Here is a 26464-nt window from a genome sequence, read left to right as displayed (position 1 = left end):
GATGAGTATGCAAGGTTGGAAGGATTAAAGACAGGTGAATATAGGCTATCACAAGGAAATAACTGGTATTTTAGTGGTAGTCTTGTGTCAAGAAGACATATTTGAAAGATATTTTGCTGGTTAGGATAGCAGAATATGTTGTGACCAAATATGAGTGGTAAAGGAGAAAGTGGAGACATTTGTGACACCAACAACTGGCGTGATGAGTAGATTGTACAATACTCGACTATTATAGAGAAATGAGGAATTAGGAACAGAAGAGACAATGGAAATGCTCAGTAGCTCAGTCTTTAAGAAGTTGAGCTTCAGGCAGGTGCCTTTCAGGCTACAATTTCAGACAGGCATTTTGTAAGGTGAGGTGTTATAACAGAGGGTGAGAGGCCAGTGGATTATAGGTAGATTTGTGTCATGAATATAGAGGTGGCACTGGAATCCAAAATAAGGGAATAGTCTATAAAGAAGAAAGCTGTAGCTAGAGAAATATAGATAATCCAGCACTGAACCCTGAAGCTAAGGGTAGTTGTAAGGACCCTGGAAATAGACAGTAGAGGATATGAGGGAATATGGTCAAGTGGACAGGTAGTGAGGTGGGAGGACAAGAGGACATCAGGACATGTAAGTAGCATCAAAAGAGGATGGTACCCCTGATGTTTGTATTTAAAGTGATTAGAAAAGGTCCTGAGAAGAGAGGATGGAAACAGCGGGATGTGCTGGGTAAAGTCTTTAACGTGGGCATTATGGGTTACAAGAGAGAGAAGTGTTTATAGAAATAGAGCATGGATATAGTAACAGAGCATTCATTGCAGTGTAGGAATTCCTCAGCCAAGTGTTATATCCTTCACAGAGGCTCAGCAGAAATGGATCTCACAATGGAGGGAAAGCTCTCCATTTACCTTATCTTAGTACATCTGCAAAAAACCTAAATGTGTTTAAACAAAGGCATTGTATCAGTGTGTGATGGTTTGGTTAAGTTCAAATACAACTTATGACTTCTTTTCATAAGAAATATATTTGAAAATATGGCTATGTTGACTACATATTTCTCTAGTTAACACCAAAATGCAACAATATTTCTATGAACTTCTAGGCACCAATAGCAGTTGCAATACTTGAATCTTACAGTTCACAGATGTCTGTGGTGTTCTCCTCTGTCACGATCTCAGAATGCAGCTGATTCACAGCTTCTTGTTTGGTGCTAACGGTTTCTGAGGCTATAGACAGATCTTCCTCTACCGATGTTAACCTGTGTATCAAAACATTAAAGGGACTGGCTCAGGACCCAGCAGAAAAACACACTAGTGTGCAAGTAAGCAACTAAAACATACATATTTCTTTTGTAAAAACCTTTGATTTTTCTGATTCAGTCTAAATATGGTATTTGTTACTGTATCCTAATATACAAGTTGTGTGGAGCTAAGACGTTTCTGGTGTTTTATTAAATGTTTAACCCCTTAAGGTCAATGGGCGGTCCCTAAACCCATTGAAAACAATGTATTTTGAGCCTGTACATGTACGGGCTTTGTCATTAAGGGGTTAATAATAAATCACCTGGACCCAGCTCACTCTCCTTGCATGATAACTCTCTTAGTGATGATAACTGAGTAAATCAACCACTCTGTTAGGGTTTCTACTTGATATCAGTAAAATTACATATAAGGAGTTGCGGGTATACCGTGCCACCAAACTTTGAAGCAAGACTGTCAGTGTAACAAGGTAATGGTGGGGAAACGTACTTCAATTATTGCGAGTTAAAATGTGAGCAGTTGATACATGGGGGAAACAATTGGAACACGGAAGAATTTGTGAGTCACATTCACTGAGTGAAAGCTGCATGCAAAATTAGTCATTGGAAGTTGGGTTTCAGAGTTTCCAGGAAATATAAAACCGACAGCCAAGTGTTACTAAACTAAAATCCGAGACAATATCTCATCATGTAACTATCATACAAAAAAACCTTTTTGCAATATTTCAAATCAATCAAATAACTTTCCCCCCGAATATTATTACCATGTGTAGCAGCCTTACTAAAGCTAACAGAACCTTCCTCGGTAGCTCTATATCAAAGTTTACATGCTATAGTAGCTACTTACAATCTGGAACCCCAAGGTGCTAAGATTATTGAATTTGGAAGGGAGGATTGGCACTAGACTTGGGCACCGACCAACTCTCCATGGTCATCTTTGTGTTTGTGGGGAAAGCAATCTTTGTATTCCATGAATATTCGCCCGTTCCTGTGTTCGGTTCGGGTGAATATTTGTGTACATTTTTTTTCTTTGTTTTTTGTATAAGAAGAAAATACAGGTTTAACGCGGTACTCACTACACAGCAGCTTTGGCACCAGGATTTTAAACGTCCGTACGAGCAACTCTATTGGTCGCCGGCAGGGGCCTCCTCTGCCATCAACCAATGAAGTCCAATAGAGTCGCTCGCATGGCCCTTTAACTCCTGACGGCGAACCTACGGCTTTCCGCTCCCATTAACCCCTGTGATGCTGTGTAGATAAGGTAGGCTAGATGTGGAAGGGACCAGGGAGATTAGTAAACAAAGACGAACACGAAGATTCTTCTTGTTGTGTGTCTTCGTCTTTGTATACGTTTTGCCGCCACCATGTTCATATGTTCGGTACTCGGGGCTAAACAACAAAAACGCACCCTTCGTGCCTGTTTTCATGTTCGCCCGAATACGAATGCACAAGTTTAATTGGCACAAGTGGTTAAGATACATTTCACAATCACTACGGTGAGTGATAGTCTTCACAATAAGCTGTAAAACAGAAATCAAAGTCTTCATAGCGTGGTATCTATTTGTAAAATAAATTCTGATGATAGTTTCTTTGTACATTATTGTGTAGTCTTTAAAACGTCTTGCTATATTAAAAGCACTGTAAAAAGTCAGATTTTCCGATTTCACCAATAACAAGACAAATGGTCAGGCATAACTTTGTGTTCTTCACTTAGCAATTGATCTACATTCAGAATCCCCCGTTTAGTATTCATTTAGTTATAGGTTGCCTGCATTTTCTGCAGTTCTTTGTAGAACGCATAGTGTATGGTATACGGCAACTGACAAACTAATACACAAGGCTAAGAAGGCACTGTTCACAAGCTTACAAAACACACTTTCAAACACAAGAGCATATTTTAAGAAAGGGGCACAATGCCCTTTTATAAAAGGCATAAATTATGGACAAATGGCAATTTTGTAGTCATGAAGCAATTCTAGTTCCATCTGAAGCAAAACTAAAGCAGGAACAAGTTGTGTGTTAGGTTGAGTTGAAAGGACTTTTTTGAACCTCAATAACTATATGATCAGAAATATAACTCCTTGTCCATTCCCACATATAATCAGACCATACATACGTATGCTGCACACTCTCTATAGTCAGGTCATTCAGCTGAAGTTCTTCTTCTTCCAGACTCTCTGTCTCCTCCAACAAACTGGTGTCAAAGATTATGGTGGGTGGCAAACTGCTTGATGACCTGCATGATAGCAAAGAACAAATTGAATCAAACTCATTGAATCAAAGCAATAACTGGTAAGGCTTTTAGGCTTTTAAGGCTTTTAGGAAACCACAACCTAAACTTCCAGGAGTGTTTTCTAACCACTGACCTTTACCTTGAAACTAAACGCCTCAAACCAAAGGCTGTTTGAGCTACTTTCAGGGCCAGGTATTGAGGAAGGATGCTTTTTCACACCGTGGGAAACTTTTGGGAGGTTGTGGTCTGGAAAAGTTTAACTTTCATTTTTACCTAGGCAGAAAAGCTTGTAACCCACCATAAGGATTTTAAAATGAATGTTCATTTTAACTTGTACTGTTGGTATACTGACACTATGCTACATACTGCAATGTTGTTTTTCCAAAAGCCTTATGTAGACGAAGAACATATTTTGTAATGCCCCACACGGCATTTAAAGTCATTGTTCTGCTTGGACAAAATATTGGCTATACTCTCTGAAGCTTCAACCACAAAAACAAAAAACAACACAGAACCTATTCGGAACTGTTTTTAGGTATTATGTTAGCGTCTGCTTTGAAATTGTATTTCTGGGACGGGTATAGGCATTCTAGCAATTATATTTTGAATCTAGTATACAAATGTTATATTGGGTGGAGCTAAGAAAATGCATTCAACTTTTTAAGCAATACTGTTTAACATGAACTTTCCATTTCTAATATTTGACAAAATGGCGTGTGTTAATTTTCCAGAAATAAAGAAAGCCCAAACACACTCAATTAATCACAAACAGATCTATTCATGGTTACGTTAAGGCATATTTTTCTTTTTTACTGTATTGTGAATTATGACAATGTCCCAAGGTTGAAATGTAAGTAGGCTTTGTTGCTGGATGCATTTTTATCAGCTTAATGTAACCACTAATACATCTGTTTATGGTTAATCGAATATGGTTGGACTTTCTTTATTTTTATACACTTTATTTGAAGGCTTGACATGCTAGTCTTCCTATATAATGGGGCAGAGTGCCCATCAGTGTCTCTAGATCACTGGTTTGTCTGCTTGTGTGGCTGATGGACTCCTTAGGACGCCAGCCCTGTGCTGCTCCTTCGACTGCCCCTATTACATGTTTTTGTATCTTTTGTGAAATATTGTATTTTGTTTATATTTAATGTTCTCCTCTATAGGTTACTTTTGTGTCTTCATTTTCCAAGCACTGTGATAGTTATGAAGTATTGGTACTATTAGCTTGCAGGTTCTGGTTTGCCTGCAAGACACAGGGTATATATATTCATTTAACAGCGAAGATGGATGTCCCAGGCAAGTGGATCTAATGGAAAGGTCCTGTTTAAGTGTTTGCTTTGTAACGATCTTTTCAGTGATTTAATTTGTCCCCTGCTCATCAATCAAAATACACAAACCTAAAAAGCGGGCATCTGGTCACTCCTAAGTAAAAATAGTGCCTCGATTTAATGTTTGTCACAATGCTAAATCACCTTTTTCAACTAAAATGTCTAACACATGCGGTTCAAAAAAGAATCACAGAATAAACCACAAAAATGTATTAGTCACACTGATTATTTTCCCATATGTACCCTTGGTAGAAATAGTGTTTTAATAAAGATGTAATGCAGACAAATGGCAATATAAAGGTTGTGTTTGTTAAAGGTAACATTTTCCTCTGTAAGTACCAGCCATTGATCTCTACAGTTAATAGTGTAATAAGATCAGGTATGTTAGGAAAGTATTCCAGAGTTTTATTGAGCTAATACTAATACCCAGTTCTCTGCCATCCAAACCAAATACTCAATAAATTATAGTGACAAGGGGTAGCTCATTAAAAGGATCTGTCAAGTAACTATTTTACCTTGGAAATGGGTGCCAAACCTGCACATGTAATTACATTTCTGTCCTAAACTCCTATTCCTTCTCCTAACCCACCCTTATAATGCTGCTTAGACCAGGGCAGCCGCAAGCGAGTAAAAGATTAACAAACACGAAGAGTTACTTAATGGGAAAGAATAACCATGCAAACCCTGAGGAACAGGAACTTAAGATGTCAAGATCTCCCTTGGTATGCACGCCATTATATGTAGCTTTGGGAGAGCAAGAAAACATGGAGCTTATACATTTCACATACTGTATGATGCAGTAAGATGGATAGTTGCAAACATGATAGACAACATCTGGAAGCCAACACTAATAAAAAATTGAATGAGTCAGATAAGCTTTATGGGACCTCAGGGTCTTCTGCAGAAGGCATGAAAGAAGGAACCCTCGTGTCCCAAAGGTAATATGACTACATATTACATATATATATTTTGAACTAATGACTCCATCTTATAGTATACTTATAATTCTGATGCTAGCTGGCTATACTGGGGTGAAAAGTTTGCCGAAAGCTTGAAAGTTTGATTTTACATTCATTTTGTTTGATCGCATTATTTCATTTGACTGCCCCTTAAAACCATAGCATTTCCTCCCTGATTTGGTCAAAACTGGCAATAGAATATGTCATAATTTGGTTATCATTGATAGAATCTGTTTGAAATCGTTATATTGATAGATTCATGTCTTTTTTGGCATAAATGTGTAATTGTGGAGGTCAGAAATGAAAAGATCCACTGTTCTGTTATAGCACATACCGGTTCATTTGAATGAAGTTTTCATATTCTTGGACAGGGTCGATTTTGTTAAGGGCTCCCTCAATTTCCTGGTGAACACAGCCTACTTCCTCTTGCACCAAACTTGTAATTCCGTGGTATTCTTGCATAATCCCTTTGCTGCGGTAAAGTAGAGGAAGGATATGAAATGTATGCAAGCATGAGAGATATCTTACTGAAAACATATACAATATGAAATCCATTCATTAGTACATCATACAAGACAACTAAAATTCCAGGTTAACGTTTTAGCAGTGTTCAATAGGGAAATATTAATAAAAAGGGAGATATATAATACCCCTTTTACATTTACATAGTTAATTAGGTTGAAAAAAATCATATAGTCCATATAAGCTGACAAAACACGTCATCACAAAGCGAAAGAAAAAATCCTTCTTGACTCCAAGGCAGACTCTTAATAACCCTGTATGCATTTAAAATCTAGAAAAAACATTTTAACCATTTAGTTAAAAAGATTGGACTTTCAATTGAAATATTTTTTTATAGTTATTTTATAGGTTCCTCAGCACTATAATATCAATTTTAATCCTCGAAATATGGAAGAGCTTACTCAATAAGGATGGTTCATTAAACATAAGAATCACACAGCTTCTCATATATTCGTGTAACTCCGGAGTCATATTGAGATTTTTTTTTTATTATTATTAACTTTTATTTATATAGCACCATTCAAAAGGGATGACAAAACTAGAATGGATAATCTAAGCAAAACTAATACATTCAGGGGCGTAACTAGAAACCTCAGGGCCCCGGTGCGAGAATCTGTTAAGGGCCCCCCCATCTATCCCTTTCTCACGATCTACCCTCTCCCTCCCTACCCCCCCTTTTCACGATCTACCCACTCCCTCCCTACCCCCCCTTCTCACGATCTACCCACTCCCTCCCTACCCCCCCTTCTCACAATCTACCCACTCCCTCCCTACCCCCCCTTCTCACGATCTACCCACTCCCTCCCTACCCCCCCTTCTCACGATCTACCCACTCCCTCCCTACCCCCCTTTCTCACGATCTACCCACTCCCTCCCTACCCCCCTTCTCATGATCTACCCACTCTCTCCCTACCCCCCCTTCTCACGATCTACCCACTCCTTCCCTACCCCCCTTCTCACGATCTACCCACTCCCTCCCTACCCCCTTCTCATGATCTACCCACTCCCTCCCTACCCCCCTTCTCACGATCTACCCACTCCCTCCCTACCCCCCTTCTCACGATCTACCCACTCCCTCCCTACCCCCCCTTCTCACGATCTACCCACTCCCTCCCGACCCCCCCTTCTAACGATCTACCCACTCCCTCCCTACCCCCCCTTCTCACGATCTACCCACTCCCTCCCGACCCCCCCTTCTAACGATCTACACACTCCCTCCCTACCCCCTTTTGTAGGTCACTTACCGTCGCCGCTGCCGCCATTGCCGCCGCCGCCGCCTGCCTCAGCGCTGCCCAGAGTGTTGTGTTGGGAGCGTGAGGCGTTTGTCTCTGGTGCCGGCGCTTCACTGCTGAGCGCCGGCATATGACATCATATGCCGGCGCTCAGCGTGAAGCGCCGGCACCCGAGACAAACACCTCACGCTCCCAACACTGCACTCTGGGCAGCGCTGTGGCGGCGGCGGCAGTGGCGGGGGGGAGCGGAGGCATCCTGGATTTCTGTCAGTCAGGGGGGCCCAAGAGTTGCCGAGCGGTCGTTTTCAGCAACCGCTCGGCACCCCTTGGGCCCCCCTGACTGCCAGAACTCCAGGGCCCAGTCGCAGTTGCGACCCCTGCGACCCCGGTAGTTCCGCCACTGAATACATTAGTTAAAGAGGGCCCTGCTTGCAAGCTTACAATCTAGAGATGCCACAAAGTGCCAAAGTATGGGCCCTTGCTTGTACCATTTGATTTAAATCAAGACATAAGTGGCGCAGTCACCATTCACGTGCCTGTAATGGACACAGTGGGCCTACCAGAGCTCCACAACTGGTCAAGAGTCCCTGGCCTAGTCACACCCAGTAGCAGTCCCATTGAAGTATTAACATATGGCGCGTCTGCTATGTGGCTATTCCTTACCACCCTCTCTTTAACCCTCTAGTTCTAGACTATGACCTCTTGTTCTAGCATTACTCCTATTTTTCAGCAGCCTTGGGGTCCGGCGGCTTCCCCTTTTGCTTTACATTAAATGGGCTCTGATTAACAGTGTAAACATTAGACTATGTACACCCGAAGGAATAAGTAAGACATTCTTATATGTCTATGTATATGCCCTGATGCTGTATAACTAAAATAAAAGTATAGTATAGTAATAAGACTAGGGCAGGGTGACCAGGTGGCTCCTTTAACCAGTGTCAAATATTTACTATACAGTTGCATTAAAATGGGAAGGGAAGGCTTTAGTTGACGCTTACAGGATGAAAACCATCTGTTCCTGAAGATTTTGCACTGAATCATGTAAGATGGGCAGGCTGTGCTTGAAGTGATGCTCGTGGTGCGATTTGGCTGCCTTCACCGCCAGAACATATTGATTATGTAGCGCATGTAGTTTCCAAGTATTCTTTACATATTTCTCTTTTGCTTTGTCTCGGTCCTTGTCTAAAAAGAAAACATATTGCATTAGTTGTAGTTTTACCTAGAATCCCTTATTAGTGGTTCTAAGCTTTCTACACCAGGACCACCAAATAAATGTTTTCAGCTATATCCATGCCGGCATCCACGTTCCCAGTAATCTCGACAGATTATGGGACCTGCATAAAATTAATAGTTTGATGATCAGGAATTTAACATTAAGCATCTGGATTGATGATGCTGGGTCACAGTGCTAAGCTTTTAGTAGTCAACTGAATGTTCTGTTGGTTTCCTTGGTGACCGCTAAACATATAATATTATTCTTTATTAACTCAGTCTTCTGGACATGTCTGATCGGCTGCTTAACTTGTACCATTTTACCTCTTTGCAGCTGGAATCATGAATGCAAAATACATTGTAGGTTAAAGCACAAAGTGGTGGTAAAAGTGCAATAATCACCATAGCAACCAAGTAATTTTTTTTCTTATTTTGTTTTAAAACCTCAAAATACGATTTTGCTTATGTCTGTTACCGATATAGTTGAACGTTAGCACTTTAAATACACGGCTGTATGACCTTAAAGGAAAAACAGATGTTTAAAATGCAACTGACTCTTATAATGGATCTGTTTTCTGGAAAGAAGCAAGACATTTTTTACATTGGTTGATATAAGCTGTATGTTCTACATGTGAATTGATGTTGGCCTGAAAGCCTGGTAAATATTTCCATGTGTTTAATATTTAACAACTTATGTTATCAGTATAGAAGAACAAAGTTCACATCAGATTTTACATACTGGGTAATGTGTAAAAAGTAATTCTGGTACGAAGTGTTAAAAGTGGGTCAATAACCATAGTAACCAATTAAATATTTTCCTGTTGATTATTTTGTACCATAATGGCTTTTTATGCACAAACCCTGTGATATCTTAATTGACCTTATTTTGTTAATGATGACCATATGTTTAGTGATCTAAAACCAGGATTTTTTCAAAATAAATTGTTCATATTTTAAAATGTTAGGTTTGGTAAGAATTAAAATGCACATCTGAGGGCCACATATTTAAGCAATTACTACTTGTAATATGTACTAGGGTTACTTATATAGCTCCACAGTATAGCTTTAACATAAATTGTAATGTCCTTTGGTTCTGGCCAGCGCATAAAACATGATTACATTATCACCATGTAACTCATATTTAAAAATACCAATAATGTTAAAAAGGCTCTAGTCTTCTTGAAATAATTATGTCTAATAATTTTGTACAACTTTAACCATTGCTCCATTATGTCGTTCCATGCCATCATAAATCTAGTGGACTACTATGACAGCATGAAATGTCATTGGTAAAGTAGTGGTGCACGTTCCCGTGCACGCAATTAACTTCCCAGTCCAGCCACAACCACTAATAGCCAGCCAAAGTCATGTGATCAGTGTTCTCATCAATCACAGCTGTCACATGCACATGATAAAAGAGCTATAATCGATCTTGGAATGGTTAAAATCATGGTTCTTACCTTTAATCGACTCCTGGTACTTTCGCTTGGCTTGCATGGTTTCCTTTACTTGGCTGCGATATTGTGATCTCAGTTTTTCTACCTCTTGTTGCGTTGTCTACAGAGTAAAAAACATATTTAATCCCAAACCAGAACTCTTTGTTATTAGCTCTGCTTACGATTATGATAGAGGCCTCATTGGTGAGTTGCCAGTATACAATTCACAGAGGTTATATATATATAGTGATTCTGATGAAAAGTGTAGAAAGTTAGCTTATCACTGTAGAAACAGGTGGAATGGTCCATCCAGCAGTACTATTGATTTAGTTGCCATGGGAAAGGATCACTTTTGAAACTTTGGAACCTTTTTTATCTTCCTGACTTGGGGCTTTCTTTGATAAACCCAAAAGCTTTAGTTATATCATCCTACCAACTGATTATTTCTTAGATGCATGATACGCATGTCTACATAGTGAGAATTATTTTGTTGGTCAAACAGTGCTAGACTAATATAACAAAATATTACAAAACTTAAACAATTCAAATGGAGCTGATTGAATTATATATACGTATTAATGATTTTGTTTTGGGTTGAAGCACACCATTAAACATACAAACAGAATGTGTGGGCAGATAAGAACCATCTGGTTCTATTTTTATTGATGTAGATCATTATTAAACATATGAGCAGAAATATATGGAGATAGATATGGTATAACGCATCAATACATGATTGGTGAATTTTAAACAATGAATTTAACCTGCTGTATATGGTTCGCAATATATTCTCTATCTATATTGGTCAAATTATAAAGCTGACAGGTTCTGCATACTCCTCTCCTCTAAGGATGTCTTTGCATGTGTCCCTTTAATAGAGCAACAGAACGAACAATGTTGGTGGATAGATGTTGCTAACAAGTTATAACATGACTGTGGTCGTTTAATTAATAGCAACCCACATATAAAAATAGTCTACACAGAGAATATGGTATAAAACACCAATTTCCTAGAAAAGAATTGGGACCAAACGCTGAACATACACACATATGATTGAACCCCCCTAATATTATTTTAAGTCATGCATATGACATCATGGAAAAAGAATATAAGATTAGTAGATGGAAGAAGAATGTATACTTCTCATCTTTCTGAAGCACATACTTCCCATTTGGGGATGGACAGTACTTACTTGGGACCCAAGTCCCTCTGTCCCTCTTTTGTTCATGAAGACAATCCCTACAAAAACTATAATCCACAATAATATGAAAACAGAAATAATTTTTAAATAATAACATTTTAAATATTTATTTTGAAATGGTCTATATTATTATTGATCTAATTGTCTTACTCAAATATATCAATATGTGGCAATAAGTCACATAAAAGCCTCTTTAAAATCCTACCCTTACCCAGACACACCTCTAATTACACCGCCTAAGAAAAAAGTAACCATCTTGGGCCTTTAATTGTTGGAAACTATGAAAATATTATATAATAATGCCAGTATATATAGCTTTAATCAACGGGTTACCTTCACATACTCCTGGTTCAGAAACTGCCATTGTTCACTATAGGATTTTTTCAATTGTTGCTTTTCACGGATCAGAAGGGTTATTTTGTTAAGAGGTCCAGAGATCAAATCATCAGAATGCTTCTTTAATATCTGACTCAAGCTTTCAGTCTGCGACACCAATATAGTCCAGGACTGTGGGGAACAAATATCAATTTAATACAAGATTTTTAAATGGTTTTGCTTATATGCACCTTTACTGCATACAATGGTGAGATAAGCATAGCTTACACCTTAAAAATGGTGCCAGTTTTTGACAATTAGATGCATTTATAGACATCAAGAATACCCTATAGACACGTGGATGAAGATCAGCAATACATTAGAGAAATAAATGCACATGCAGACCGCATAAGGAACGGTTCTATTTGGCCATCTTGGCTGCTATTGGGAAACTTTCTTAAGATCCAAAATACTGTAATTTTATAGAACAATATGGACATTCCAGGTACTCATTAAATCCAAACAACAATAATCCACCTAAAAAATATACAATGGTAAGTCAACAAAAACAAAATCAATAAAAGTCCACAACTCTCATTCAGAAACTGAGGAATGATGAGAGTTTGTATGCTGCAGCACATTGCATGACAGGTTAACCGGGACTGTACGGAACAAAAGAACGCTCATTATATGCAAAGCTGTATATCTATGATTGAGAAAGCCAAATGAGATGACATTATTGAAGGCGTTGTTTAAAAACAAATCACAAAGTGCACAAAGTTCTGATGACACTCTTATCACAGTTGTATTCTAATTCTGTATTGCGATACTAGCATTTGTTTATTAAAATCAGTTTTGTGGTTTGAAGTTCCATAGAACTCAAAGTAACACAGACTTTCTGCTGTCTCTTCTGTCTAGACGTGTTACAATATAGTATTCTGATAGGAAAGAAACAGTCAGTAAAAAGATGCCAATATGGAATATAATGATGCAGAGCATGTAAAGGAAACACGTGTGTCCTGTCCATGGCAAGGTGAGCTTTAGATTTGTACTGCATTATGTGCATGTTTCCATGAGTGTGTAAAGATTATATTATTTCCCATGTTTTAACTTCATTTGTTGAAGTGGAAAGCAAGATCTCTACCGCCTTAAAATCTCTGATAACACTACAATAAATTGCCCTTTACAAACAAGAATGGTTAAAGGTTTACCCAGGTCCACCATAAACAAAATCTGAGTTATCAACTTTATCATCATGTTAGTCATAACAAGGTAGTGGGAGCTTGGTCAGGGACTACAGCAATAATTACTGGCTGTGCATGTTTACCATACAATGTATAGATAAGTCTAACAAAGCAGTGCAGTAGATTGTCTATGACTTTCATTCTGGATTTCCTTGCTCCTTCCAACTTCGACTAGCCACAGTGCAATACTTCCTGCAGAAGGTGTTTCTATCAGAGCAAGACTTGGTCATTATGACTGGATATCAAAGTTCCATATGAAGGTTAGGTCGTTATGACTTGGTATCATAAGTAAGTTCCGTATCAGGGTATGGATATTATGGCTGGGTATCAGAGTCACATAGACACTATATGGACAAACGTATTGGGACACCTGACCATAACACCAACATTGACTTTTATGGCATTATAATGTAGTTGGTCCCCGCTTTGCAGCTATAACAGCTTCCACTCTTCTGGAAATACTTTTGTCCATATAGTGTATATATCAAACAAACACATACAAGGGAACTCTCTAAATTAGCATACTAAACGATGATGTAGTAATAAGAAAAAAAATACTACCAGTATATACTTATTGCTATATATATATATATATATATATATATATATATATATATATATATATATATATATACCTCTCTTCTACATTGTACTTATATTTTGGGGACATTTATTTATAGTATTTGTATGTGGAAAATACATTAACAGTTCTCTAGTTTTCAGATATCTCTCGGAGAGCATTAGAATACTACAGAAAATATAGATATTACATCACATCTTCATGTACTTTCATTTGGATGACCATGCTCATTGTCACTTGCACTCAATTGCCCAAAATATAACTATACATAAATGAATGCCAAACAAACACAGCGAAGTTCAGAGATTCCGCCACTTAGATGTCAAACAGAATACATGCACAAACAGCTTAGGGGCGGCTAACATTGTGTTATGCTGCTGAACCTATTCAGCTCTGATTGTATAGAGAGGAGACATTACCTGACCGAGCTGGCTTGAGTAGTCAGACATTCCTGGCTGCACCGAGTGATCTTGTTTTTCTACCTGCGCCGCCATCTGATGCAGTAATGACGCATATTCTTTGTCACTCTTTGAACGCTGCATCAGCCACTTTTTCATGGCCTCCATTAATTTGAGCTCCATGTCTTGAAGGCGCACCAATGCAGTGAATCCATCGGAGCAGAGAAATTCGCTTCCAAACCCCATGGTCAATGGTGATGAATACAGGACCTCCTGTAAGACTGTCTATATATATATATATATATATATATATATATATATATATATATAAAAAGAACAAAGAAATTCATATCAAAGCACCATCAATACAAACCCCATTTGCATACCACTGAATTACCATTAAGACATTATTTGCAATAACTGGTAAAGTGTCAATAGATTTCACTGATACCAATGAAAGGGAATTGGGTTCATACTATAGTGTTCTTCCACTGTCTTAACATGAAACATCTCACTCCTGATACCAAGTAAAAGAGTCTCTGGATGAAACCCACACAATTGCCAGGGAATCCGTAATGCTACAGTAAGTAGATGTTCTTTTTTTTTGCTTGCGGCGAATGTATGCTTGTATGATTTCCAGCTGTATGGAGCACAGAGGAAGAAAGCTTTTCGTCCAAATGGGACGTAGAGGGCTTTAGGTATAAGGCTGGATTTCAGAAATAAAATCTAAGATGGGAATTCGAGCTGAAGAGCATTGAAGGTAGGAAGGAGGATTTGCTTATGCAATACTTTATAGGAAGCTAGGATATTACATTTAATGTAGAGGTAAGTAGCGTTCTGGTGGAAAGAAAGAATATTTTGGTGGCTGAGCTAACAATGTATTGTAGATGGGACAACTAGGAAGCAGGACTTATTATTGTAGAATTAAAAAATATCCTGTAGTTGGTGGGCAACGATATTCTGTGCATATCTTCTGCTCCAAACATCAATACGTGTCTAAAGAGCAGATTAGCGTTGTTAATGTACATTCTAACCCTCCACGCTACAAATGGCTTCCTGAATTACTTGTCATCATAACACAAAGCGCTAGTGTTCAAGAGCAAATGTGCCATCATTCACGAGTGTCACAGCTCAGTCAGACATACAGGGAGTCAGTGAAAGACTCAGTGCTGTGTAGGCTCTTTGGAATCCCAAAGTCTTTCACCCCAAGCATCCGTCGGTTCTAATTAGGTCAGCGGAAAACACTGTGTCTTCCTAAATGCAAATCACAGGACTCATTTCAATGCAACCACTTACTATTTCATAAGCATTCATTCAATACAAGTTTCTTGAAACCTATAAGTTGAAAATGTTAAATAAAACCTACTCACAGCGAGTCTCTCAGAGCTGAGTAAATCTCATGTGAGTAAGGCTTTGTTACAAAATATATATTTATTCACTATATGCTGCTTGGGCTGGTGTTCAATTACCACTGTGAATAGGAAGCCACAGGTTAAATAAGACAGAAAAGCCTACAGAAAAGCCAGAACACTATGCAAAGATATACGTGTTTGAAACAAGACGTTTTCTAATTTCATTTTCTAAGTGATATTTGCACTATAGAGGCTTGTGGTGAATATATTTAGTACCCCAGTAAGATCAAACTGTTTCGTTACTACAGTCAGCGTGGTATCAATGCAAATGCATCAGCGGCCACTACTTCTCTAGTGGGCAAAGGGCCAAGGATAATCAAACTGAGTCATAACATGCCACTAAACATCTAAGTAACTTTGGCTTATCCAAAGATTCCAAACATTTCTACAGATTCATCTTATTTTCTGTAGCAGTCCAACAACTGATAGCTGACACCCTCTAAAGAAGTCGTGTGTCCCAGCTGAGGCCACTTTAATTGTTGTACACCCTATTTGACAAAGTTGACAATAGTGACGCCATAACGTTTTGACAATCACAATTCATCTGGAAATGTAAGCGTATAAATGGGGAACGCTGGAAATTATAGTGCCATTAAAGGGCACTTCTAGTGGGAGAGCAGAATTGAGAACATTGCTAATTCTGTGGAAACACAACATTAAATCAATTTCAATTAGGAAATAATTTATTTCTCAAATAGTACCATGCGGTCAGGTGTTTTTGATGGTACTTAATTTCTAGCAGACCCTTGTACGTATTGTAGAAACCAGAGTCTCCGCAAAACAAGAAAAAGTGGCTAGATGTGAACTAAAATAATAGGATGAATCATTTTCTCAAGGGATTTTCAGAGGTCAGGATGGGAAGATGAGGCACATCTTGGAACTGTAACCTCTCAGATTTGGCCGTACTGCTATAAAAGGGCCTCATGCTTAAAACGTGTTCTAGATTAACCCGTTTCCCCTTTACTTATGCCTCAGCTTTTCCACTTAGCACTTCATTTACCCTCTGTCAGCGTGTATAAGTTTGTGTGCACTTGTCTGCCTCTTGTTCTGAGGCACAGAATCTTTTACATGTTGTTGACCAAGAAATGTAAAGTGTAACCCTGCCGTAAGTAGAATGTCACCCCACATACTGTAGGGCAGCACTCTACTTGTAGTGGTCAGTAGTGTGTAAAATGTCTGTCTCCTGGGGGAACAGAAAAATGTGACTTTTGGCATACATTGAACAAATGACGTACTATGGTCTCCCGCACTCTGTTCCATAGTTGCCACCCTAGTGTGCCATAGCACCCAATGGGCCAGTTGTGAAGATCAAACAGGTCCTTCGCCGCTTGGCACGTTGGTAGAAGGCTGCATTCAACCTTGACCAATATAATCATGCATCTTAAAATGAACCCCAACATAATTAACCATCTCAGTTTCACAACCTCTTTTATTATAAAATAAACCATGGTTCTGTGAAATCAGAAACATTGTCTGAATAGCTAGTAAGACCCCATCTGCAACTAACTTGACTTTGATGAATCAGACATCAAAACACCAATGTGTTTATCTCTGATAAATTACGGAATGATTTTTCAGTGGTGATCTTATGTTCATATTGCATTTACCTGTAAACCCAAAGCACCAGCGCAGTCCTGCAGTATGGAGGACGTATAACTGAGTAATTGGTTTCTTTCCATAAGTTTATAAATACTACATACTACAGGGCAGTAACATGCAAAAACTGTCCTGGATAGCATGGCCAATGTAGTCACCCTAACAGGCTCTCTCTAAAACAATTACACAGGTGGAAAGACAAAGTACAAGCCATCGGTAGTTTTAAGAAATTCATTTATTAATCCTAAAAGCTTAGACAGTGAACTGAAGTTCATTAGCGTTATAGAACAAAAGTGGATGTCCTCATAGCGAGAGAAATACAGCTTTCACTAGGGAAATACAGAACTGAATTCTGTAACCATGCATAATCTCTGGCAGCTCAGTTCCTAGAATTAGCTTTAAGAATGCATAGTGATATAAGGGAGTTGAAATGTCCAATTCTCCTGCAAACTTCTGGTTTAGGGACAGACCTCTGATTGTACTAATATGACTCCTAATACTATTAATCTACTAATTACGACAGGAAGCTGTGTTTTCTAAATGAAAAGGTCGGGGGTTTTTTTTACATTTTTTAGAGAGGAAATTTATTTAGGCAACACGATTAGATAGCATTCTGATAGGTAGTGATTCTGATGGGTCATATATAAACAAACGTTTACCAAAAGTTTAAAATAAATACGTTTTTTTGAAAACTATTTTATCTTGCTCCTGGACTTTTTAATTTACAAAACCGAATACCTTGTCAGCCACCACTATATCCTTGGTGGGGATTTCACCACCTATGTGCTAAGGAGTGAGCTATTCTATCATTGCTCACCAAAAAGGAACTGAGGACACCCCAGACTGCTCCAAAGGCTGCTGCTAAAGAAATTCCAAGGCAAGGATTATACCGCCTAAATGCACATCTTGGGGCTAACTGAAGAAACCCATACTACATATTGCTGCCAAAGAAATCTTTAAGGCGAGGATTATATCGCCCAAGCGCATACTTTGGGGCTAACTGAAGAAGCCCCCGCCAAATGTGAGTAGCCCCTTGCAGCCTTCATTTGGAAAAAATAAGCTTTAAGAGACATATTGTTTCTCTTTCTTTCACATATTCACATCCGTGAGAGCGCAGCCACTAACCCCCTTGTGAACTACTCTACCTGTCCAAGCCAAGAAGAGGAAACCTTGGCAAGTGGTTCTGCTGCTACATCTACAATAGTTTTGTTTTAAAAAGGACTTTTATTTATTTATAATTTTTTTTAATTGCTTTTAGCGCTTTTATCCTACCCCTTTTGAGTTTACATATATAAACACTTGTCTTTTGTATAAAACTGCATCACTGAACTACTCTCTGCAATGTCTATCCGTCCACAGATGTCTGCTTCACCATGGCTACCTTTCGAAAACCTACATGACCCTGATGAGCCTGGATATGGTTTGAGACAATAGGAAAAATAGATATTTGTGGGTAGTCTGGGTGTATAATAATTTATTTGATTATTTGGTAAAGTATTAAGAAGTTTGACTTTATATCTCCTAACGTAATTATGTCCATGAAAAAATACTATTTTGTTTTTTACATGAATGCTTTTTAATAAAAAAAAAATATTTAAAAAAATGTCACCATTGTCCTGAAAAAGAAAATGAGTACATCAAATTGGAAAACATGATGCTGAAAGGGTTAAAACTATTCTAACTGCCAAGCAGCAATCAGCATGTGACATTTTGTCATTTGCAGCTGGCAACTAAACCTCTTATTAGCTGATGCTTACTTTGTGTAGCTGATCCACAGCACAGGTATTCTAAAACAATACCTTATTGTACTGGCTGAGAAAATGTGATAACGACATGCCAATATACATGACATGGAAGGATGGAGCCAATGCAAAAAAGAAACCACTCCTAGCTCTATAAACCCCAACAGTAGCAATAAAACATAATTATTATTAATATAATATAAAAGGGACTGGGTGAGATTTCATTTTTCTATTAGCTAGTTTAAAAAAATAATAATTTTAAGTGTTCATGCATGCTTCCTCTCTTTTAAGCTCACCTGCTCCCTCTGCACCAATATGTTTTTATTGCATTGAAGGAGTTAAATTAGCAAAGTATTTGATCTTGACATCAACCCTTTTGTAAATAGATTTCACATACTTTCAAATAACCATACATTTAAGTTTTAGAATCAATATATTAGGAGAAAATAACAAGGTATTTGGATGGGATTGCGCGATTGTTTTGATCAGGTAAATAGGTAAGATTACACCGATTTCCACAGATGTATCTTTTCTAAAACCTTAAATGTGGCTTCTTAATTCTATGGAATAGAATAGAATTCCAAGCATAAAGCACAGGTGGGTTTAGCGGTTGATATGGAACCATGTACCTTAATGGCGCTGCAGGTTATGATAGCTACAAATACACAGACATTAACTGCAATGATAACTGGCATGTGAGGAGTTAAACCCCGTGCTTTCAGGAGAGTCCTGAGAATGCGTTGAATGAGTCAGACTATGGTGGTGTCATCCAGTTTTCTTGCCCTATGTCTGTACTCTGTAGGGCTGATACACTTCCATTGCGTTTCTGAAAGGCCTTACGCTGCATGGCCACATAACATTCACATGACGCTATACAGTACCTCGACTGGATAAAATCAGGAAAGCTCATTGAGCTCGTTGTTTCTAGTAAGTATCCATTCAGAGAATGACTGATCTGAACTCTTATTTCCTCAAAACATATCTTGCCAGCATTATGCATCACCAAATGTTGGATTACAGTTCTCATGCTTGTAGGAATCGAGGTTCGTTTCGCAATCAACTGAAAATAACAGTGCCCCACGATAATAAGGGCCCAATTAAAAAAGGTAATGTTCAGAAAGGTATACTTTAGAATCTTGGTTCATCATAGGAGTCCATTTTAAAAATACTTTAAAATATATATTAAAGTACTTACTATTATTAGGTATTTACTAACATTCAATGTTTTAAAAAATGATAACATAATCCAATATTACACACTTTAAACATACATATTTTTGCATTCTGTTTGTTTATAGATCAATCTCCTTTTGATTTTTGTACTATCTGCGTATGGATGTCTTCTGCTCGAGCGTTACGGGAAACCAGCTTGCACTTTAGAAGTTGCAAGATTCTTTCTAATCTATCTAGTAAACAATTAAAGTGGACCGGGCTTTTAGAATCGTATTCATTTACTTAAACTTCCTATATATGACGCTTATTCATGTTAAATCAGGGTCATTGTTTGGAGAATATTTACTACTTGAAAGTATTGTTTGACTTCTGTAATGGTATGTCTACCAAAAGAACTAGACAAATACTTAACTTCCTGAATTGAAGTTCTACCTATTTTTTCATGTACCCAGAACCATTGCGCTTCAACCAAAAGGGGAAGAATTATCATGCGAATTCCAATAACAGGAAGTTACAGTCATTGTTTTCACCGACATACAGATTGTGTGGTTACCGCATATACATATACCTTGTTTTAATCAATAAACTCTTTTTTTATAGTTTGATTAATTGTACTAAAATGTACAATATGAAAACAGAAACCAACTGCAGTAAATAACTTTTCATTGGAATGAGGCAAAATGTTGTTTTGTATATTTTTATAATTTTTAGTATATTAAAGGGACACTGAAGCCAACATATGCACTTAAATTCATATGCTAGCATGCGTGTCCCTTTAAATTTTTGGGTGGTCCGTTTTGCAAATGCAGTCCCCCAAATGCATTTGGCCCATCCCCTAGCTAGCTAGATACTCTGCTGGAAATGCATTCGGCTGAATGCATCATGCAAGGATCTGTTTAGACCCCAGTGTGCATGTTTAAAGTGTGCATGAATGAAAAGAAATGTTGGATCATGGTGGAAGTAGCAAGATTTTGCCTACTGTCTATCGACAACCAGTGGTCACCAGCATCATTCAATAGAGTGACAATGTCATTTGTCTTTAAAGTCGCAGTCATGCCTTTTTTTTTTCACGGTGCTTTAATACTGATTTCCTTGCGTTCTGCCGAATGGCTCCCCTGTTTAGTGTGATGGCATGTTGGCCTGCATAGCATTGAGAAGATGTAAATGTCAAACACATAAAAGAAACAGGTATTACTGCCTCATCAAGGGAATTGTGTCTAACACAAAAACTCTAAAGTAGTTTCCAGTTACAAGAATGTTTGCTTAAAAAACAACAATCATAAAAATGATTCGAAATATCCGATGCAAGAATGTGTCGATTTGCTTTGGTGCAGATTCCATACTTTAAACGTGTGCCATTTCTTGGGAAAGAAGGGCAACTATACAAATATTTAATGTCTAGTTTATTATAAAAAGTTGTGGATTTTATCTCTTATAGGATGTTTGCTGTCTCTGGAAGGCTGATGACAGCGACTTCTGCATTCCTTGTCCAATATATTTTTTATTAGAGCACAAAGCTGAATAGATGTCAGATCTGTAAACAGGTGCAGACAGCCTGACTATTAATTTGACAACAATTGGCTAGAAGGATATTATGGCAACAGTAATAATGTATTTACTAAACATGTCTACTTTTATTTTCAGAATAAAATGTCCCTTTAATGCCTATAAGGATAGTATAATACAACTGAAATGGTGTTATTCATTTGTATATTTCAATTGGCTGTACATTGTGTAACTATAGTGATCTATTTACTGAAATACTTTATTTTGTACAAATGCTTGCCTGCTGCCATATTGAGATATTTAGGGATACAGCCTGCCCGTCGTGACAGCACAGAACTACCACTTTACTTTATTCGAGAGTGAAAATGGAACTTACACCCACTGAGCTCACTTTGTGAGCGGAAAACCCACATAGGGTGTAGGGGTCTTAGCACATCAGATTAGGCTACGCATAGTAAACAGCAGACTGTTAATTGAGATTTGCTATTATGAAAAATGTGCCATTATGAGAAATTATATACCTAGAATAAACCTCTAACTTTTCTTAAATACATATTATTTAAATTCACATTGTTGGTTAAATTCACTAAATTATATTGTTGGTAGTATCCCTTTAAGGTATGGATAGTGAAACACAGCTGCACTCCTAGCCGATTTACATTTAAATTGCGTATTGGACTCTATTTTGTATGGACTCCAATACATTTACTGCATGCATTCTTCTGTATTATTTTCCTCCTCCCCATGGCTGCCTCTACTGAGGGCAGGAAGCATACTAAAGTATGCTTTGTGTATGAGCGTTCTGTAGCACACTCATGCCGTAGGTGCACTCACTGTTTTTTATCCTGTACGTGGCTTATATGTATTGTCAGTAGGGTACCTAGCAATGTGTCATAAACGTTATTGATGAGTGTCCCTTAGTTTCCATATTTCCCACTGTGCTTTACAGACATCCAGTGTTCGCTATAGTGGAGCGATTCCTTTCCCAGTCACACTTTGTAAACTAAGGGGTGATAATTTGAGCAGCTGTAAGAAGTATCATGTGTCTGGCCAATGTAATTTTGAAATTCAGGTGAATTTTCATATTTTTTCATATTTATCTAAGGACATTTGACACCATTTGCACCACAATACGTTATGTAATGATGTCACAGAGGATCATAGGGGAGTGCTCACTCACTATATATTCCTTACAGCCAGAGAACAATAACAAAATGATATAACAGTATGGGGAGTCCCTTTTAAACTATAACCTGTAAACATAAACAGTATGATGACATCCGCCATTAGGATTTTGCATCATGTTGTCTGCATTGTTGGAAATAACCTCTCTCATCTTATAGGAAATGATGGATTGCTAAATTTTTTCTTTACTTCACATTGAAAGACAACCTTCCTCTTTCATTAGGATCGTGTGAAAAATAATACGGCTGGCAAAAACTGCTTTTAAAGAACTGCAAATGCTACATATCGCTTTAGAATATTCCTTGCTCACATGAGTATTTGCTGACAAAACTATGGTGTGAATGCTTTCACATCCATTACAGAACAATACAACGTTAATAGCATGTGATTACAGAAACCTAGATCAGTGGTGATCAGTGTACCAGCGCTGTGTTCAATTATATAATGAGTGATGATCAGTGTCAGAGTTGTATTAGATTATATGATGAGTGGTGATCAGTGTACCAGCGCTGCATTAGGTTATATGATGAGTGGTGATCAGTGTACCAGCGCTGCATTAGGTTATATGATGAGTGGTGATCAGTGTACCAGCGCTGCATTTGGTTATATGATGAGTGGTGATCAGTGTACCAGCGCTGCATTAGGTTATATGATGAGTGGTGATCAGTGTACCAGCGCTGTGTTAGATTGTATGATGAGTGGTGATCAGTGTACCAGCGCTGCATTAGGTTATATGATGAGTGGCGATCAGTGTACCAGCGCTTTGTTAGATTATATGATGAGTGGTGATCAGTGTGCCAGCGCTGTGTTAGATTGTATGATGAGTGGTGATCAGTGTACCAGCGCTGCATTGGGTTATATGATGAGCGGTGATCAGTGTGCCAGCACTGTGTTCAATTATATGATGAGTGATGATCAGTGCCAGAGTTGTGTTAGACTATATGATGAGCGGTGATCAGTGTGCCAGCGCTGTGTTCAATTATATGATGAGTGATGATCAGTGTCAGAGTTGTGTTAGATTGTATGATGAGTGGTGATCAGTGTACCAGCGCTGCATTAGGTTATATGATGAGCGGTGATCAGTGTGCCAGCGCTGTGTTAGATTGTATGACGAGTGGTGATCAGTGTACCAGCGCTGCATTGGGTTATATGATGAGCGGTGATCAGTGTGCCAGCACTGTGTTCAATTATATGATGAGTGATGATCAGTGTCAGAGTTGTGTTAGATTGTATGATGAGTGGTGATCAGTGTACCAGCGCTGCATTAGGTTATATGATGAGCGGTGATCAGTGTGCCAGCGCTGTGTTAGATTGTATGACGAGTGGTGATCAGTGTACCAGCGCTGCATTGGGTTATATGATGAGCGGTGATCAGTGTGCCAGCACTGTGTTCAATTATATGATGAGTGATGATCAGTGCCAGAGTTGTGTTAGATTATATGATGAGCGGTGATCAGTGTACCAGCGCTATTTTAGATTATATGATGAGTGGTGGTCAGTGTGCCAGAGTTGTCTTAAATTATACTATTAGTGGTGGTCAAAGTGCTATTGCAGAAGTGAACATGCTGTCGGACAAACTTAGTACCCAGGATATTAGTGCCAAATTGAGATCCATGCCAGTGTGATCTTTATATTGGGTGGAAGTCAAGGTACCTGTAGCATTTTGATCTCTCCCTATCCCCATACATTGCGACCAGTGAAATACATGAATTCCCAGAAAATCATGGCAAGCCACACAGCCCTACGCCCATGAGTGTCTCGGGGTAATCTCTTTTTGTAATGAATCAGTCGGTCATTTTAAGACCAGTCACATAACTTGTGACCAACCTGTAAGTATTCCCCAGTTACAGCCTTCCAAGGTACCAGCTGGGGTGCCCGGAAAAGCCACTTACAGACACATCATCACCTACCTGGTTTCAGATCCAAATCCGTATGCTGAGCTCCTCTCGCAGACACTCATCCGTGCTCCTTACTTCTCTTCCTTTTTACTTTTTCCACTTCTTTATTCTTTTCCCTTTCTCACAATACGTCAGCGCATAGCCCCTCCTTTTTGCAATCTGTTTCAATTCAGGATCTCCCTGGATTTATTCCCAAATCCCTTTCTCCAAACTGACCGACTAATCTCCACCGTCTCTTTCTTGTGTTAGTGACTGACCAAGACTCATTCACTGATCTCTATTTCTCTCTTTCTTTCTCTGGCTTGTAACTTCGTGACATAAGTACTTCCCACATTTGCATTAACCCTTCCCTCCTCAGTCAGCTGGAATTTCTTTTTCTTCCGTCTTCAAATATAACCATTTCATTTCCTCGTAGCAGCAACACAAAGACATAGGAAGCAATAAGAGCTTTAAAAAGGTACAAAAGGGGTTAAAACGACAGTAGAGAAGGTGGGATTATGGGATATGTACAAAAATTAAGCAAGTGAGTAAAGTAAATTATTAAACAGACTTCAATGGAAAAAAATATCATCAGGGTTTCCCCTGGCTTATGCGAGAGGTTTGAACTTTTTCTGGAATACATATCCGTGAAGATACTGCCTGTTCTTCATAATAATCTAGTCACATGCCGCACATTGTAAAAAAAACAGGCTGTACACGGAGCTTGATTTATTTGAACAGATTTTGTTGTGCATGGATCCACACCCATAAAGTAATGCTTAAACATTATATGATGTACTCCTTACCAAAAATCAAGAAAATAATGAGGCCTGGCATCAGGGGCATAACTAGAAACCACAGGGCCCTGGTGCAAAAATTATCCCCAGGGCACCCCAACTTCAAGAGCTTTATGTGCCATCATTGCCCACACAAATGGTCAGTGCCTTCTTTGTCCCTGCCCCCTTCTTCCAACATACAACATATGTAAACACACAAATTACACACACTTACTCATACTCACTAACACACACTCCATCTTACCCCACTTACAGATCAATGCTCACATACACACACAATAACATATCCATGCTCACACACATACACATCCATCATCACACAGTAACATATCCATGCTCACACACGTACGCATCCTTCCTCACACATACACATCCATCCTCATACACGTACACATCCATGCATACATTTATATACGGTATATATATACAAACACATATACATATGTCCCTCCTCCCACCTCTGCTTACCGCACACCACTCCTTCAACTTTGTCTCTGGTTCAAAATAGTTAAGAAAGGGACTTTCCGACCTGGCTCAGTGCGGTCCAGGCTGGAAGGGCCCTTTCTAAACAATCTTGAATCGGTACGAGGAAACAGGAAGAAGGGGCCCTGTAATTACGCCAGTGCCTGGCATACTACATCAGGAAAGCTATAGTGGTGGTAAAGATGGGGCAGTTGAACGGGACTATACACTGCAGCCAAAGTTTGTTAGAGAGTTAGAATGACCACGTCGGCCAATCAGTACAGGACATATATACGTTTTACATGTTCTTAAGTGTTGCCTTGCAGTATGTTGATATGTATAAACTCACAGAAGGGAGACTTGTGTATTTGGATTCATCCAAATTTTAATTGTAACAAATGTTGCCTAATTTGCGCACATGTAAGAGTTTTTGAAAACAATAAGGGACCCCAAACAAAACAAGTGAAAATGAATGGGACATTCTCAACTGTTCGTTAGAAAATCGTTCATTTATTTTTCCATTTTAGCAGATGTCCCAAGGGAGAGAGCGAGAAAAATATTGTACTGAATTTATCTTAAATTGTGCTGTGGAATCTGGAAGACATTAAACAGCAGATCCTTTAAGTCCTGTAAGTTGTGATGTGTTCTCCAGGTAAGCGAGTCACCTGCTTATCCACATGATGTAAAAGTGATTCATCAGGCCACCTTCTTCCATTGCTCCATGGTCCAGTTCTTTTGCTCACGTGCCCACTGTAGGCTCTTTCGGCAGTGGACAGGGGTCAGAATGGGCACCCTGACTAGTCTGCTT

General features: G+C 38.6%; 1 protein-coding gene across 1 annotated transcript in view; it reads right to left on the bottom strand.

Moving 5' to 3' along the window:
- The window catches only part of FES (FES proto-oncogene, tyrosine kinase), a 42308-nt gene extending 17419 nt beyond the window's left edge, over positions 1 to 24889 (bottom strand). The window contains exons 1-8 of the mRNA XM_053464384.1: positions 24431 to 24889; positions 13928 to 14191; positions 11703 to 11876; positions 10193 to 10289; positions 8519 to 8702; positions 6101 to 6238; positions 3360 to 3479; positions 1121 to 1243 (exon numbers count right to left, since the gene is read on the bottom strand). Coding sequence (XP_053320359.1) covers positions 1121 to 1243; positions 3360 to 3479; positions 6101 to 6238; positions 8519 to 8702; positions 10193 to 10289; positions 11703 to 11876; positions 13928 to 14152 — 1061 coding nt within the window. The 5' untranslated portion in view covers positions 14153 to 14191; positions 24431 to 24889. The remainder of the gene's footprint in view (positions 1 to 1120; positions 1244 to 3359; positions 3480 to 6100; positions 6239 to 8518; positions 8703 to 10192; positions 10290 to 11702; positions 11877 to 13927; positions 14192 to 24430) is intronic.
- Between the last annotated feature and the right edge of the window lie 1575 nt (positions 24890 to 26464).

Source organism: Spea bombifrons, chromosome 4 (genome assembly GCF_027358695.1).
Source record: "Spea bombifrons isolate aSpeBom1 chromosome 4, aSpeBom1.2.pri, whole genome shotgun sequence".
Classification (NCBI taxonomy): Eukaryota; Metazoa; Chordata; class Amphibia; order Anura; family Pelobatidae; genus Spea; species Spea bombifrons.
Note: the sequence above shows the minus strand (reverse complement) of the source record. Positions and strands in the feature narration are given on the sequence as shown.